Source organism: Mycteria americana, chromosome 1 (genome assembly GCF_035582795.1).
Source record: "Mycteria americana isolate JAX WOST 10 ecotype Jacksonville Zoo and Gardens chromosome 1, USCA_MyAme_1.0, whole genome shotgun sequence".
Taxonomy (NCBI): Eukaryota; Metazoa; Chordata; class Aves; order Ciconiiformes; family Ciconiidae; genus Mycteria; species Mycteria americana.
Window position 1 is genome coordinate 137,156,724 of NC_134365.1, and position 13,598 is coordinate 137,170,321.

Genomic DNA, 13,598 nt, shown 5'->3' on the forward strand with positions numbered 1-13,598 from the left:
CTCTAAAGGCACTCATACATTTCAAGAGAAAATGTAATTAGCACTGGAAGCATTTCAGTAAGTAAGCAGGATATCAACACAAGGACTGCAAGTACCCTTCTTCACTCAAATTTGTCAATTATTTGCAGATGTTGGACTTGTAAAACATACACAGCAAATCTCACTTAGTTCAGGTTTCTAATTTAGTTTGTTGTTTGGTTGGTTGGTTTTTTCAAATTAACATCCTTAAAAAGGATGGCAATGCAAGAGAGAGCACACAAGCTGTCTGTAACGAAAACTGACAGACAAATCCAGGCTGCCCCACTTCACCCCTAGTTTAAACTCCTCTGCCAGCAAGGCACCAAACCAAACCGTGCCGGCTGCATCCAATCCCCTCCACTTAGGTGGGAGCTCTGCACCGCGGGAGCTCAGCACACATAGGTCTGCACTTGCTAGCCCAGCTTCCTCCCCACCAGGATGGGGCAGACCTGGGAACTCCCTCCCTGTGCCTTGTAGCATAGGTGAATCTTACATTTCGTTGCCCTTAGCAGGGACAGCAGAGCAGAAACTGCACTAGGAGCAGTGACCCGATTGCGAGGCTACGGGTAGCTCCTGCCTTTCCTACCTCCTCTCTGATCTCGTGGCTGGTTGCATCGCTGCCTCCAGTGGGATGGTGGCAAGCACTCTTGCCCAGAGCGCAGCCTCACGGAACAGTTTGAATGTCCACCTGGGATATGGGAGCTAAGGGTTCAAACCTGTTCAGGCTCAAGCCCAAGTGAAAAGCCACATGTTTTGAAGCCTGAGCCCTGCCAAGGCAGAGCACGTATCACCAAGGCAGAGCATGCCATCACCAAGGCAAGAATATAGAGTTCCTTCCATTTAGTCATTACCAAGGTTTTGCAGCTAAAAGGGCCCTGCTTTCTCTCTTCATCGCTTGAGTTTGATAAACCTCTTTTAAGAAGCATTTTTCTCCATCAAAAATGGTACATTTAATATTACTGTCAATTCATTGGGAAGAACAAAGCTGTTTTAAATTACATCTAATAGACGCTTTCATACCTACTTATAGGAAGCATTATGATTTTGTCACCATTGCCCATTTATTTCCGCAGGACTATTTGCTAAAACAGAGGAGTGTTGCAAGCTGCCCTGCACAGGGGGACCCCTGACCTGCCCATGCTGCCTGCAACATGCCTCCACCCGAAGCAGCTATCAGCTCCCACTCTGCGCAGCTGTCAAGATTAGAGGCTGAAGGTGAGAGAGACATGCATCCCTAGCACTGATCAGCTGTCATTCGTGCCATTCCTCTGGTAATGCCTTTTCCAGAGGGGGATGTCACCTCAGCTTTGCCATACACGTAATTCACTGCAATTTTCTACCAGTCACTTAGAGAATATAACATTACCTTCTACTCTTTCTCTGCTCTTCAAAATACAATTGTTTCATAGACACGTTAGAAGAAAAGTTTACCACCACAGAGAGCTGACAAGCATTAAAGAAAGTGAAAAACAACTGCACAGCACTGCAAGCAAAATTTGCTACTTACCATTCTTAATGCTCTCAATCCGTACTGGGAACCCTGACTGCGCTGCAGCAATTAACTTCAAAGCAATATAAAATTGAGCAGGACCAAAATAACCCACACGCTTGGCTCCACAAACTTCTGTAATCTAAGAGAGAAGAGAGACATTGTTGGTTAAATGCATTTCACTCTTCCAGGGAATGTAAACACCACTACGTAAACAAAGAAAAAATTCTTTAAAAATGCAAAATGCGTGTTGTATTTAAAGTTTTCTATTAAACACATTTGTTTCAACTCAGGACATTGCTGTCTGATCACATTCCCCTTAGTATATCAGAGACAGGTAGTGATTTGTTATCCTTTTCAGAAGCATTGCTGGTTAACATTGCTATCATAAAACAATTTATGGGTTTTCATAAATTCATAATGAATCATACTACGTATGATTTTAATAGCAGGTGAAATGATAAATTGTTAAGTTTGCTGCCCAGTAAAACATTTCCATCGCAGAAGCTATGATATTCACAGAAAACTGTGCTTAATATTAGCCCTTACAACAACAGTTCAGACAATTGCTGTAACTAGAACATAAATGCAACACAAGAAATACCCCATCGCACCGCTTGAGTAGAACACTTTTCTTTGTGAAAAATTAACATGGTCTCAGCACCGAAGCTTAATTTCTGTATATACTTCACTGTTTGCTTCACTCAGCCACCTCTGTGAAGCAAACAGCTCCACGTTCACACGCTCAGACAACAGCTAAACAAACAACAGCTACCAGCAGGTTTGAAGCACAGGCGCCAGCTCTCCCATGCACGGAGCTCCCAGATGCTCACGAACAAACCTCAGCCAGGCACTGAGGTTAGAACGAAATCCCATTCCCCCCAGATGTAAAGGAAAGCCCCAAATTGTTTTCCTGAAAATACACCTAGATTAGCAATGTCTCCTGGCTGGCGAGGTTCATCGCCTTTGTGCAGGACAAGTAGAGCTGTGCTGGTTCTTCATGGGTAAGTGCTGCTCTCCAGAAAACCCCGTGCGTGGATCGCTCCCAAGCTACAACAGCATGACAGAAACTGTTCCCATGTCATGTGTATAAACAAATAGCACAAATGAATAGTCTATTTTTCCCAACTTATTTTTACATGTATATATATACACATACACACACACACAGTGGCAAAATATCAGGAGAGACAATTACTGAAAAATCAAATGTTTTGGAATGGTAATTCTTACTAATCAAAGAAAATTATCTTCAAGCGAACTCTTTCTTCTGTGGATGTGGCTTCTGCTTTGATTGAATGAGCTCTGGCTTCCTTCTCTTCCTGTCAGTTTCGGAGATGCATGGCTTAATTCTGTGATCACGAGATGTATCAAGCAGCTTTCTTTTCTCTTACTGCTTGATGAAAAGGGAGATTGATTCTCTGTACAAGGACAGCTTCAATTAACCAGTGGCATTTGCCATTCCCTTTCCTCTACATATCTTTTTTCTGAAGTCACTCTTGCCTTTTTTTGGTGTTTTTTTTTATTCCCCACCCCTCTGTTGCTGGCCTTACTTCTTTTATATTCCGGTGGGAACTCAGGGCACTTGGCTTGTGCCCGAGATGCATGGTGCTGAAGCATGGTGAAGGGTCTAGAGAGCAAGTCTTCCGAGGGGTGGCTGAGGGAACTGGGACTGTTTAGCCTGGAGAAAAGGAGGCTGAGGGGAGACCTTATCGCTCTCTACAACTCCTTGAAAGGAGGTGTAGAGAGGTGGGGGTCGGTCTCTTCTCCCAAGTAACAAGCCATAGGACAAGAAGAAATGGCCTCAAGTTGCGCCAGGGGAGGCTTAGGTTGGATATTGGGAAACATTTCTTCACCGAAAGGGTTGTCAAGCATTGGAACAGGCTGCCCAGGGAAGTGGTGGAGTCACCATCCCTGGAGGTATTTAAAAGAGGTGTAGATGTCCTTAAACATGGTTTAGTGATGGACTTGGCAGTGCTAGGTTAACAGCTGGACTTGATCTTAAAGGTCTTTTCCAACCTAAATGATTCTATGATTAAAAATGGGAGCGTACCGGGAAGAGAGGAACAGGTGGAGGGGAACTCCGTGGAGGAGGGCAAAGCCCCGTCCGGGGTGTGGGAAGGAGCCAAGCACACCGCATCCACCTGGGCGGATGGCACTATGCAGACCCCAGTGCTGCAGAGGGCTTCCCGCTGCCGCAGTGAGCAACGCTGCCCACCGTAGGGTCCCACCGCAGCAGCGGGTCCCCCGACAGCAGCCTACCGGGGTCCCCTGGCAGGAGCTGACACCACAGGTGGATGCCCACAGTGCTGCAGCGGCAGTGCCTGGCCGCCTGCCTGCGGCCTGGGAGTGCTGCCGGGACAGCCGATCACAGTACCGGCACCGTTTTGGGAGGGCATTGGTACCATTTCTGAACTCCAAAGCAGGTACTGGCATCCCTCCCCTTGTCCCTGGACGCTCCTCACTCACTCAGTCCTGCTGCCCACACCTCCTGCACGGTCCTTCCCTGCCAGTGGCCCCGGCCCTGCCTGCCACAGCAGTGCGGAGCACAGCCGATCAGGTTTGACCCGCGATGGACGCGGAGCCTGCACCGCAGCTGCGGCCCAGCCGGCTCCCCACAGGCACAACCGCCCGGGGCACACCACACCCCCACAGCTCTGGAGACAAAGCCGCCGCCGCCATCGCAGGTAGGTGGGAAGCGACGGGCCAGGGGCTTGCCGCGCACCCCAGGCGCACAAATTCAACAACCTGGGGTGAAGCAGCTGGAGAAGGGGCACAACCAAGCTGAAATTCACTCTGGATACACAGCCCTGGTTTGTTAAAGCAGAGGTTCGTTAAACAAAGGCCAGCACTGAGTAAGGCAGTTTGCAAAAGCTAGGCACCGGCCCGCACCCAGGCCCTCCCGTGGGGGGTGCGGGTGTTCACCTCCTGCGTGACCCATGGACGGTGCCTGGGGATGGCAGCTGCTGCGGTGCAAAAAACAGCACGCAAAATCCCTGGGTGTACAAGAAGGGACCACTGGCCACGCAGACCCCAGAGGGATTTTTCTCCTCTTGGGCTGCTTTCCTGCCACGGCATCCGACGCTTGCTGGCACAGAGCAACGGTGTTACCGTGATCTGTTTCCTCTCACCGGCTGCTGAAAAGAGGAAACACCGAGCAACTGGGACTTTCACACAGGGATTTGTGATGCTATCATCTTCCTGAAAAGATACTGAGAGTTAATTTTCCACCTATTTTTCTATACTTGGAAATATTAAGGCCGCTGAATGCCGTAAATGCTCTGCTTGCTCCTGATGTAGAACCATGAACATTTTATACTGATCAAGCAGAGAAATTTTTTTATCAAGGATACACCTTCTCCTAAAAATACGGTGTTGTTTCTCAAGCACGCCAACCAACCAACCTGAAACTTTCTCTCTGTAATTTTGCTCTTCAGTGGTAATAAGAGAAAAAATATTTTATAGGCATGAGCTCCTCTGTGTTATTTTTGCAACTAGATCCTGATCTCTTGTTAATGGCCCAGAGCAACAGATGCAAGCTGACGGAGTAGCCAAATTTATCACACAATTAGTTGTAGGTATTCACATAGATTAATTGCAGGTAGAGGCATTTACTCTTATCAGGTTCCCCGTACAGCTGGAAGAGGGGGACTTGCGTTCCCTTCCAGACAGCATTTCATACTACCTACACCAGGACCCTCCTTAGAGCTGCTACTGGGAGCAGCCCCTCTCCAGCAGCCCCTACCTCCGGCAGCCGCAGAGGTAGGTAGCAGATTAGCCTTTATCCAAAATTAATTCCTCAGAACGTGCTGCCTGCTTAAATTTCCACAGCAGCTTAAAGTGAATACTGCATTATTTTTTTGTTTCCTGGTTTTACCTTTGGCAGGGTCAGTGCACATAGCCTCTTGATGGGCAGATTACATTTAGTGATATGCAATACTGAAGTTAAGCTAGTTTGTGCGATATACTATTAAGAGTCTCCAAGATCCATCTGAATTAAAGGCATTGTATATGAATGTGATACGATATTTTTTCAAGCTGAAACTAGATTCTTTCTCTAATAAAACAGAGAGTACTTTGGAACTAAGATTTATGAAAATATCCCCTGAAAGACAGGGAAAACATCAGTTCTGTTTCCATTCAACTGATGTTTAAAAACAAATTCTTCCTATCTTTTCCTGTTGTCAGGTTGCATACTTTTCAGCAAGCTAGTAAGGAAAGAATTGGTATTTTCTATTCGTGCACTGCTAAACAGACATCCATGTAAATCAAAACAAGTTGTATACCTTGATATGTCAAGGGATTTTAATACAGAACTATTGACGGTCAATTTTCTTTGCAATTTTTTTTTTAATTCTTCAGCAGAAAACTGTAATCCTCCAGTGACAGCCAAATATTGAAGAAAAGTTTAATGAAGAACATGTTGGAATTAATTTTTCATGGTGGCAGGTTAAGGATGTTGTTTGCCAAACCTAACCTCAGGATGATAAACTGGATTTGTAACAATTGATCTACTCAATGGTTTGCGAGGCAAGAACATGATGCTGAGTGGACTAAAAATGAGTTTAAATTTACTGCAAGGTGTAACTACTTATATTAAACAATTTCACAGGTCATTTGCCAATTAAGGAAACAAGTTCATTTCACACAACATGTGAAAACAACATTTCTCAGAGAAGGATGGAAAGCTGTAGTGTCTAATCTCGTGTTCGTTCTCACTCAGTCCTAGAACAGCACCTCTCAGTTCAATGCGATTTCAGCAGGTAGCAGCCTTAAAACACATGTTCTGTACACAAATCACTCCATCTTCCCTATCAAGCAGCCATAAGAAGGGGAGAAAGAGCGTGATCTAGATGCCTGCACACCCTTTGGACAGGCCAGAAGTTTTTCTGTGGTTGTAAAAACACACACTTTTTTTTTTTTTTTTAAAAAGATATCTCCAACTCATCAACCTTAAAATTCAAAGTATAGCTACGAGCTGTTCAGAAGAGTGGCTGTTTTAAATTACCATTCTCCATGCAAACTTCTAATAGAAAAGCTTTACATCTTGAGATGCTTGAACACAAAGCAGATTTCTGTATTTATTATCCACTCACTGCTCTGCTCTATCAGCTGACAGCGAGTGTTATTTTTGTAATTGCTCCTTGAAGACATCCCACATGAAGCAGCTTTTCCCAGCACAATCTGACATTGTTCCAGCTCTCCCCAGTTCTCTCCAAACAAGTTTCCACTGCAGTCTCCAAGAGCACTGACCTCTCAAACACCCTGGGCAAGTCTAATTTAGATTGCAAGAGCTAAACTTCAGGAACTGAACATTAGCCTAGAGGTGAAGTTTGTTTTCTGTAAGGAGAAAAAGAGGTAAAATCAGAAACAACTATTCCATAATCCTATGGGCAGGCTGAGATGACCGTCCTGCAGCCTCAAGGGAAAGGTTTTCAGCTGTAAGGCAAAGGTAGAGCTGGGATTTTTGCTTTTTCATTTAGCCATTAATGCTGCTATGGCACCCTCTGTATCTAGCTGGCACACAGTTTTTGTCTGTTCTGCCCCCTTGTTGCTACCTGCCATGTAGATGGTCACTGCTTGTCATTTGTAGGCAAACCCAGCCCAAAGGCGCTCAAATCTCTGTGTGGGTTGTGAGACTCTGAGAGGAACGCGTGTAAGCTGAATGCATATTCAACTCATTCAGAGAGAAAAAGAAAATTAGCATCACTGGCTCTTACGTTAAAGGAAATTTTCCTCGCTGCACCTTCCACCTCAGCCCAACCCCAGAAAGCACAATTTTGTTACTTGTCCTTGCTCAAGCTATAAGGAGGTAGAAAGATTTTCCAGTTCAAGTGCCTCCACATTTTAAGGAACATGTTGAAAAGCTTCTGCCATTAGCCGACGCACACCTTGGCCTGCAGGACTACCAGCCCTGATGCCACAGCTCAGAGCTCAACCATGGAGCAACCCCAGGCTCCCTTCTGGATCAACCACCCTCTTATAACTGTTTCAAAGACAAATATTTGCAGCAGTGGCTTATCAACAGCTTATCTCAAAATTGTGTCATGCATCTGACCCACTTTACCCTTTTTTTTTTTTTAATTTGTGTTTACAGAGTCTTTGATCTGCTTGTTACAGACGAGTTTTGCTACATTCTTAAACAGGTATTCCTTTCTGAACAGATCACTGTTCAGATATCCGTAACACTACCTGAAGCCCGGGGCTATGTATCTATCTCTTCATTATTTAAAGTGAAGTAAGAAACACCACATCCTGGATCCAGGAGGATTACTGCCTGGGAAGGCAACAGGACAAGGAATGTGCTGGGGCAGTTACGTACCCAGCTGTACAGAGGAAGAGGCTCTGCTACGGATTAGGTTCTTTAGCTCTGCTCCTTCATATCAGTGGTATTTCTATAACTATCTTATTCTGTCGTCCTGTCTTTCAAAACCACATGTTTTATCTGTGTTAGACTTTTTTTTAAACATCACCTGAAATGCTTACTAAAATCTAGTTATTCTGAGCAAGCATGGTTCCAGCACCCAAAACAAAAGGAATTAAAAATGGTTTAGTTTATGGTACACGAGACAACACATATATAGTGTATTTTTAAAGACCTAACTACAAAACGTTCTCACCGTTTAAGATCTGCATGATCATCGCTTTACATTAAAAGAACACCATCATTTTAAATTACAAGGCAAGCTGCTGATAAACTGCCAAAGCTTAGCAACTTCAGTTCACACAGCGGTAAAAACAGCAGAGAACACCCACATCTGTTAGGCAAAACCCTGCCGATAGCACCGCCAGGGTTTCCCCAAACTCCCTCCTCCTGGCACGACCCAGAATCATTCACATCCGCGTGCACCGGTGCTCCGCATGCCACCGCACCTTTGCACATCTAGGGGGAAAGCGCTTCACTTCAGGAACAGTGAAGTGCTTTTCCAGCAGCTCCAAGCAGAACATTTTATGCCAACACCGAGAACTACAAGGCTCGTGATTCAGTGTACACACGCACGCTCAGCCACAGATAGCATCGCGTGAAACAAACACTAAAGCCATTTTCAAACAGCTCTAAGTCTCACATTGAAGCCTAACAGCAGAAGTATTTTATATACTAGAAAAAGTCGATTCCTGAGCAGAGGTTAAAAAAAAAAAAATGCAAACACAACTGTTTACAATCAGTAAAGATTTTTGCGAGCAGGCAGGGCAGGAGCAGGGCAGTCATACTCGGTCAGTGCAAGGGTCAGTAAGTCTCTCTTGTACCTGACAAGTCAGCTGCAGATGCCTACAGAAACTCAAGCGTGCGAATCATGCCGTACTTCTCTTCAAGTAGAAAGACTGGCAATGCCAGCATACCACAAGTTACAAAAAATATTGATCTGAATTGTGCAGCTACCAGGACATGTGAGTCAGCATTGTTAATCAAAAGATTTCAATTATTAAGGAGTGCTGGCTAGAAAAACTCTGCCAGGGAATAAAGGCTGCTGATGCATGCTAATATTTATAAGTGTTGAAGTATACCTGAAAGAAATCCCATCTCCTATGCTCAACCTTTTATCTTTAATACACAAATGCCAATGAATCTTTTATCTGCATATGATGTGGAAAAAGGTGGACACTTTCATCTAATGTCAGTCTTAGTGGAAGGTTTAAGAATCACCATTCCTGAGAAATATCTGGAAGTCTCCACGCCAAGTAAATTATTTTCCTGACAGCAGTGCCTACAGAATTAGGTCAGAGGTTGTTACGTACATTTGCTGATACTTCATTCTGTCTTTCATTTGAAAGAAAAACCTAGCATCATCTTCACTAAACACATGCCTTTAGGAGTGTGTAAAATCCTGCAGGGTTGAAAGAGATGAAGCAAATCCTTTCCAAAACCTCCTTGCCTTTTTCTTCTTACTATTTGGAAAACGAATGCTCAAAGAACAGCACTCATCCACCTAAAATTGTTCTAGCTGTGTTTCATACTCACTAGTTTGTATCAAATTCATATAAAAAACTACCCAGGTCAATAAATACAGCTTGTGCCAATAAATTTGCATAGGATTATGAGTGAAATTTTAATAAAGCTTATTACACTTGGAACACAAAAATAAAAAGCCTGAAAACAGGTTACTCCAGATTTAATAACTCAGCATAAGGATACCAACAAGCAGTACGGATTTTTACAAAAGTAGGAGTCTACTTATTCAGCGAACTGCTTTACATGCTTTGTAGGTAATCAGTTCCTCAGCATCTGGATACGGAAATGCAGATATTCAGCAGGTCACTCTCTGAAACGCTGTACACACAGCCTTGCCAAAATCACTATTAAGACCTGAAATCCCATGGAAATCTGCAGAGAACACAGAATTGGGTTGTGGGTGTTTTATTTGCTTTTCAAATCTTACCGTAGAAGCAAGGGAGTAAGCATAATGTCCCAAGTAAAATGGCAAGTACAGAGCTGTCACACCGCCCCATCCAACCAAATAGATTGCAGGAAGCTACCACAGGGCTTATCCAAATTTCTTCTGACGCAAGTCCCTGCCAAGAGCATTTCCTTCTCTGGGACATGAGACATGAGTTTCATAAAGCCCGTCCTACAGATGGTTAATACTATACATTTTATACATTGTAAATATGCTTCTTTAAAGGCACTAGTCATTCCAAGGATTTCTGTTCATTTTCCTGCTCACCTCTTTTCTTCCAAGAACTTACCTAGGCACGTAGGTCCAGGACCAGAGAAGGTCCAGGATGTGAGAGAAGAGAACCCAGACCCTCCAACTCCCGCCCACTCGGCGGAGACATTATCTTTAACCCTCTTACCCACAAGCAACTGACATTGCAAGAGGAGCTTGATGGAGGCAGGATATAACTACCCATGCTGGAATTTGGCCAGGACTGGCACTGAGCCAACCAAAATATGCATCCCTTCCTAAGACTTTCATTTTCTGGAGGCTGAACTGAAAAGAGTATCTAAACCTTACTACTAGTGAGAATGAATGGAGAGTTCCTCTTTAGCTCAAGTGGAAACGCTGCGCTTTGCACAGGAGCTGCACCAGCAGCCTTTGGGAATGAAAATACAGGATGATCACAGGAACGTTAAGGAACACCACTGCTTTTAACAAGGATAGATTTTAGGGAAAGGTAGTATATCCTTGTGTTTTTATCATTTTAGACCACTTCAGCAACCAAGTTGTTAATTATTTCAAGGAACACTTTACACAAGCAGCATTTCCATTAGCATATTTTCATCTTGAGAGTACATTTTCACTGACTTAAAATATGACACTCATTTATAAGCTTGAATTCATTATTTAGAATGACATTTACTATGAACTCCAATGTATTTCAATATGCTTATTTTTAAAATCCATTCAAAACACTCTACATATATGCAAAACTGAAATTAAATGTAACTTGAAGCTCAGTCCTAACAATGAAACCTTAATAGGAAAGGTTTCCTCAATCTGTCCAAGCCTTTTTTTACACAGGATGAACGGTCTCTCCATTGCTGCAGTTCAGATATGGATTAAAACACATACTCTGAATTTAAAAAAAAAATGAAACACTGAAATTTGATAATGGTGCAGGAAGCCATTTATAATGGAAGACTCCTCAAGCCTACTTAAAAACATCTGACTGAATCTTGCAGTTGGTTATTCATACAGGCAATCCTTATCCTACCTTTTGTCAAATTTCAGTCTCTTAACAATGCTCCACAGACTGAGAAGTCAATGATTTTTTCAGAAAAAAAAACAAGCCCCACTGGTTTGAGTTGAAGTAATTTTCTTTGCTTAAGTCAAAATTCAGTTTGAGTATTACTCATGCAATACAAATGTGTATTACAGAAAAGTCCACTTCATTTTTTTACATCATGACATGTTGTTAGGCAGAATTTACGTTACTCTTTGAAGAAGTTAACGTCAATTCTTTGTCGCAACTTACTCTTCAATAAATGAGCTAACTTATGAAACCAAGCAATACAACTCTGTTTTGTTCTCAGGTTAAAATATCATCATAAAAAGCTTCGGTATAAGTAACAGTTGGTGAAAACCCCTCCCCATCACCCATAAAGAAACTTGCCAATCTCACCTAAGGCGCAAAAAGTAACCTGAAACAGCTGAAAAAGTGACAAGCTTTGAGCTTAGCAGTAAGGAGATGACATCTCCTGCGGACACACCACAACATTTTATGGATAGGCAATCAAAATATCTTCTCAGATTTGGGGCCTCTTTTAGCACACAAGAAAAAACAATGGAAATGCTTGCTAGAAAAATCGTAAAGTCAAACTACAATGAGGAAAATGGGCAGAAAGGCCATTCCACAATCTCCTTTGCGAATGTAGAAAAATTAACTGCTATCAGAAGTCTCTTTTGATACTTCCACTGATACACTCAAGCCAAGGCTACCCAAAATATGGACCTTTTCCATTAAATCTTTCTTTCCTTTCTCATTCGATGGCAATGTTTAAAGACTTCATTCCATCTGAGTACACTGTGTCGCGACGGGTGAATCCCAGAAAACAAAGCTGTTTTAACTTGCCGTCACCATCGAGAGGTTTCTGGGACTGCCTACAGAAGGTACCACAGCACGCTTCTGCTGCTGCTACAACAGCTGCCTTATGATTCCCACATTTCTTTGCAACTACAACAAGGAAATACTTCAGGAGTTTCACTCTCAGATGCTATGCCAGGAGAACTTTATGATCTGTTCCATTTGTAGGCGTTTTCACAGCTGAAAGCATACCAGGAGCAACCAACAGCAAACCTCATGACAATTACTGTTATCATTACATATCCAGGCAAAAACATTTCTCTACTTATTTTGGAAGGCTAACAGCCTTTTCTTCTCAGCGAGTGTGCTTCTACTTGTTGATGGGACACAATCCCTCCAGCCACCATCACAGTTCTGATGTGCCCAGTCATACGTCTCAGCCAAATTAGATGTAAATAAATTCTTCATCTCTGATCATAATCAAACAAGGCACCTCGCTCGCTTCCCCTCTGCACGGGGACAAGAGACTCGGATGCTGAGCCCTACGGGCCATGGTTTAACTCACAGTACAGCTGTGGGATCAAATCGGTTGTAGATGACAAGACATCAAACAGAGAGGATACCTAAAGTTGACTAGAAAGATTATAGAAGAACACGTAACGCTTACATTTTTACATTTCAGTATGGGCTCAAATCATTACAGTACAAGGCCTGTGAGGAAACTGAGAATCTTTTGGCTTTCAGGTTTCTGCCTAAACATGAATTTCTGCTGTTTGAGATCTACTACACAGGAATTTACCCCAACTAATGAGGTAGTCTGGGAAATTGAAAAGCCATAGGCAGGGGTGGCTCAGACACAGTCACTCTGGCCCCTGGGAGAGGCAGTAATCAAAAATACTCTTGGCCACTGTCAGTATTTTGCCTCATTTTGGCCAAGCTCTTTTGGCCACAAGCAGCAGTAGCACTGCCGACTGCAAGCATGTTGAGCCCTCCTGCAGGTTTCCTCCCACAAACTCTTACAAAATCCTTGTCCAAAGCTCAAGAGATGCCCACTTCTCCTTCCTGCTCAGCCAGCGCTGAAGCTCTTCCGCAATGTCCTCGGCAGCTCAGGGGACAACGGGCAGGGCAGTACCCAAAAGAGCCTGCCTGGCTGCAGACCTTCCTCCTCCGTGGGCTCACACACCCAGGTGAGCTTTTTGGAGAAGGTTTTTGGAGAAGTCTGGAAAGCCCCTCACTTGGGGACACACAGACAATGGGTTTGACAAAGAGTGAAGGCAAACGTTGCTCAGCTTTGGTCTAAAATAGTATGCGATTAACTGATTCAGCTTTCCCATGACTTTTGGGACAAACCCTTTAAAATGCAGGAGAGGTAACTGCCTTCAACAATTAGTGAAGGAAATAAGAGCAGTCTTTAAAAATAAGCAGAGGTGGCGACCCTAAATTGAGCTGAAAATTGAATTTTCTGCAGCCGCGCTGAGCTGTGGATAAGTTGCATTACTGCCATTAAGTTCTGGCTACCCACGGGATCCGCAGGCCGCCCTGCCGCAAACCCGCTCTGCATTGCCACGGCTGGCTCCCAGGGACGGCAGGCAGCCCGGGACCAGGGCAGAGGGACAGGCAGGCTCCC

The 13,598-nt window shown here is 43.8% G+C and overlaps 2 protein-coding genes across 3 annotated transcripts in view; one reads left to right on the forward strand and one right to left on the reverse strand.

Annotated features, from left to right (window-relative positions):
- Window positions 1–13,598, forward strand: part of RBBP7 (RB binding protein 7, chromatin remodeling factor) — a 459,800-nt gene that overhangs the window by 381,964 nt on the left and 64,238 nt on the right. The gene's annotated exons all lie outside the window — the stretch shown is intronic.
- REPS2 (RALBP1 associated Eps domain containing 2) overlaps window positions 1–13,598 on the reverse strand; it is a 99,218-nt gene that overhangs the window by 61,552 nt on the left and 24,068 nt on the right. For both annotated transcript variants that reach the window (XM_075491894.1, XM_075491893.1), the window contains exon 2: window positions 1,526–1,649. In XM_075491894.1, the coding sequence (XP_075348009.1) occupies window positions 1,526–1,649 (124 nt within the window). The remainder of the gene's footprint in view (window positions 1–1,525; window positions 1,650–13,598) is intronic.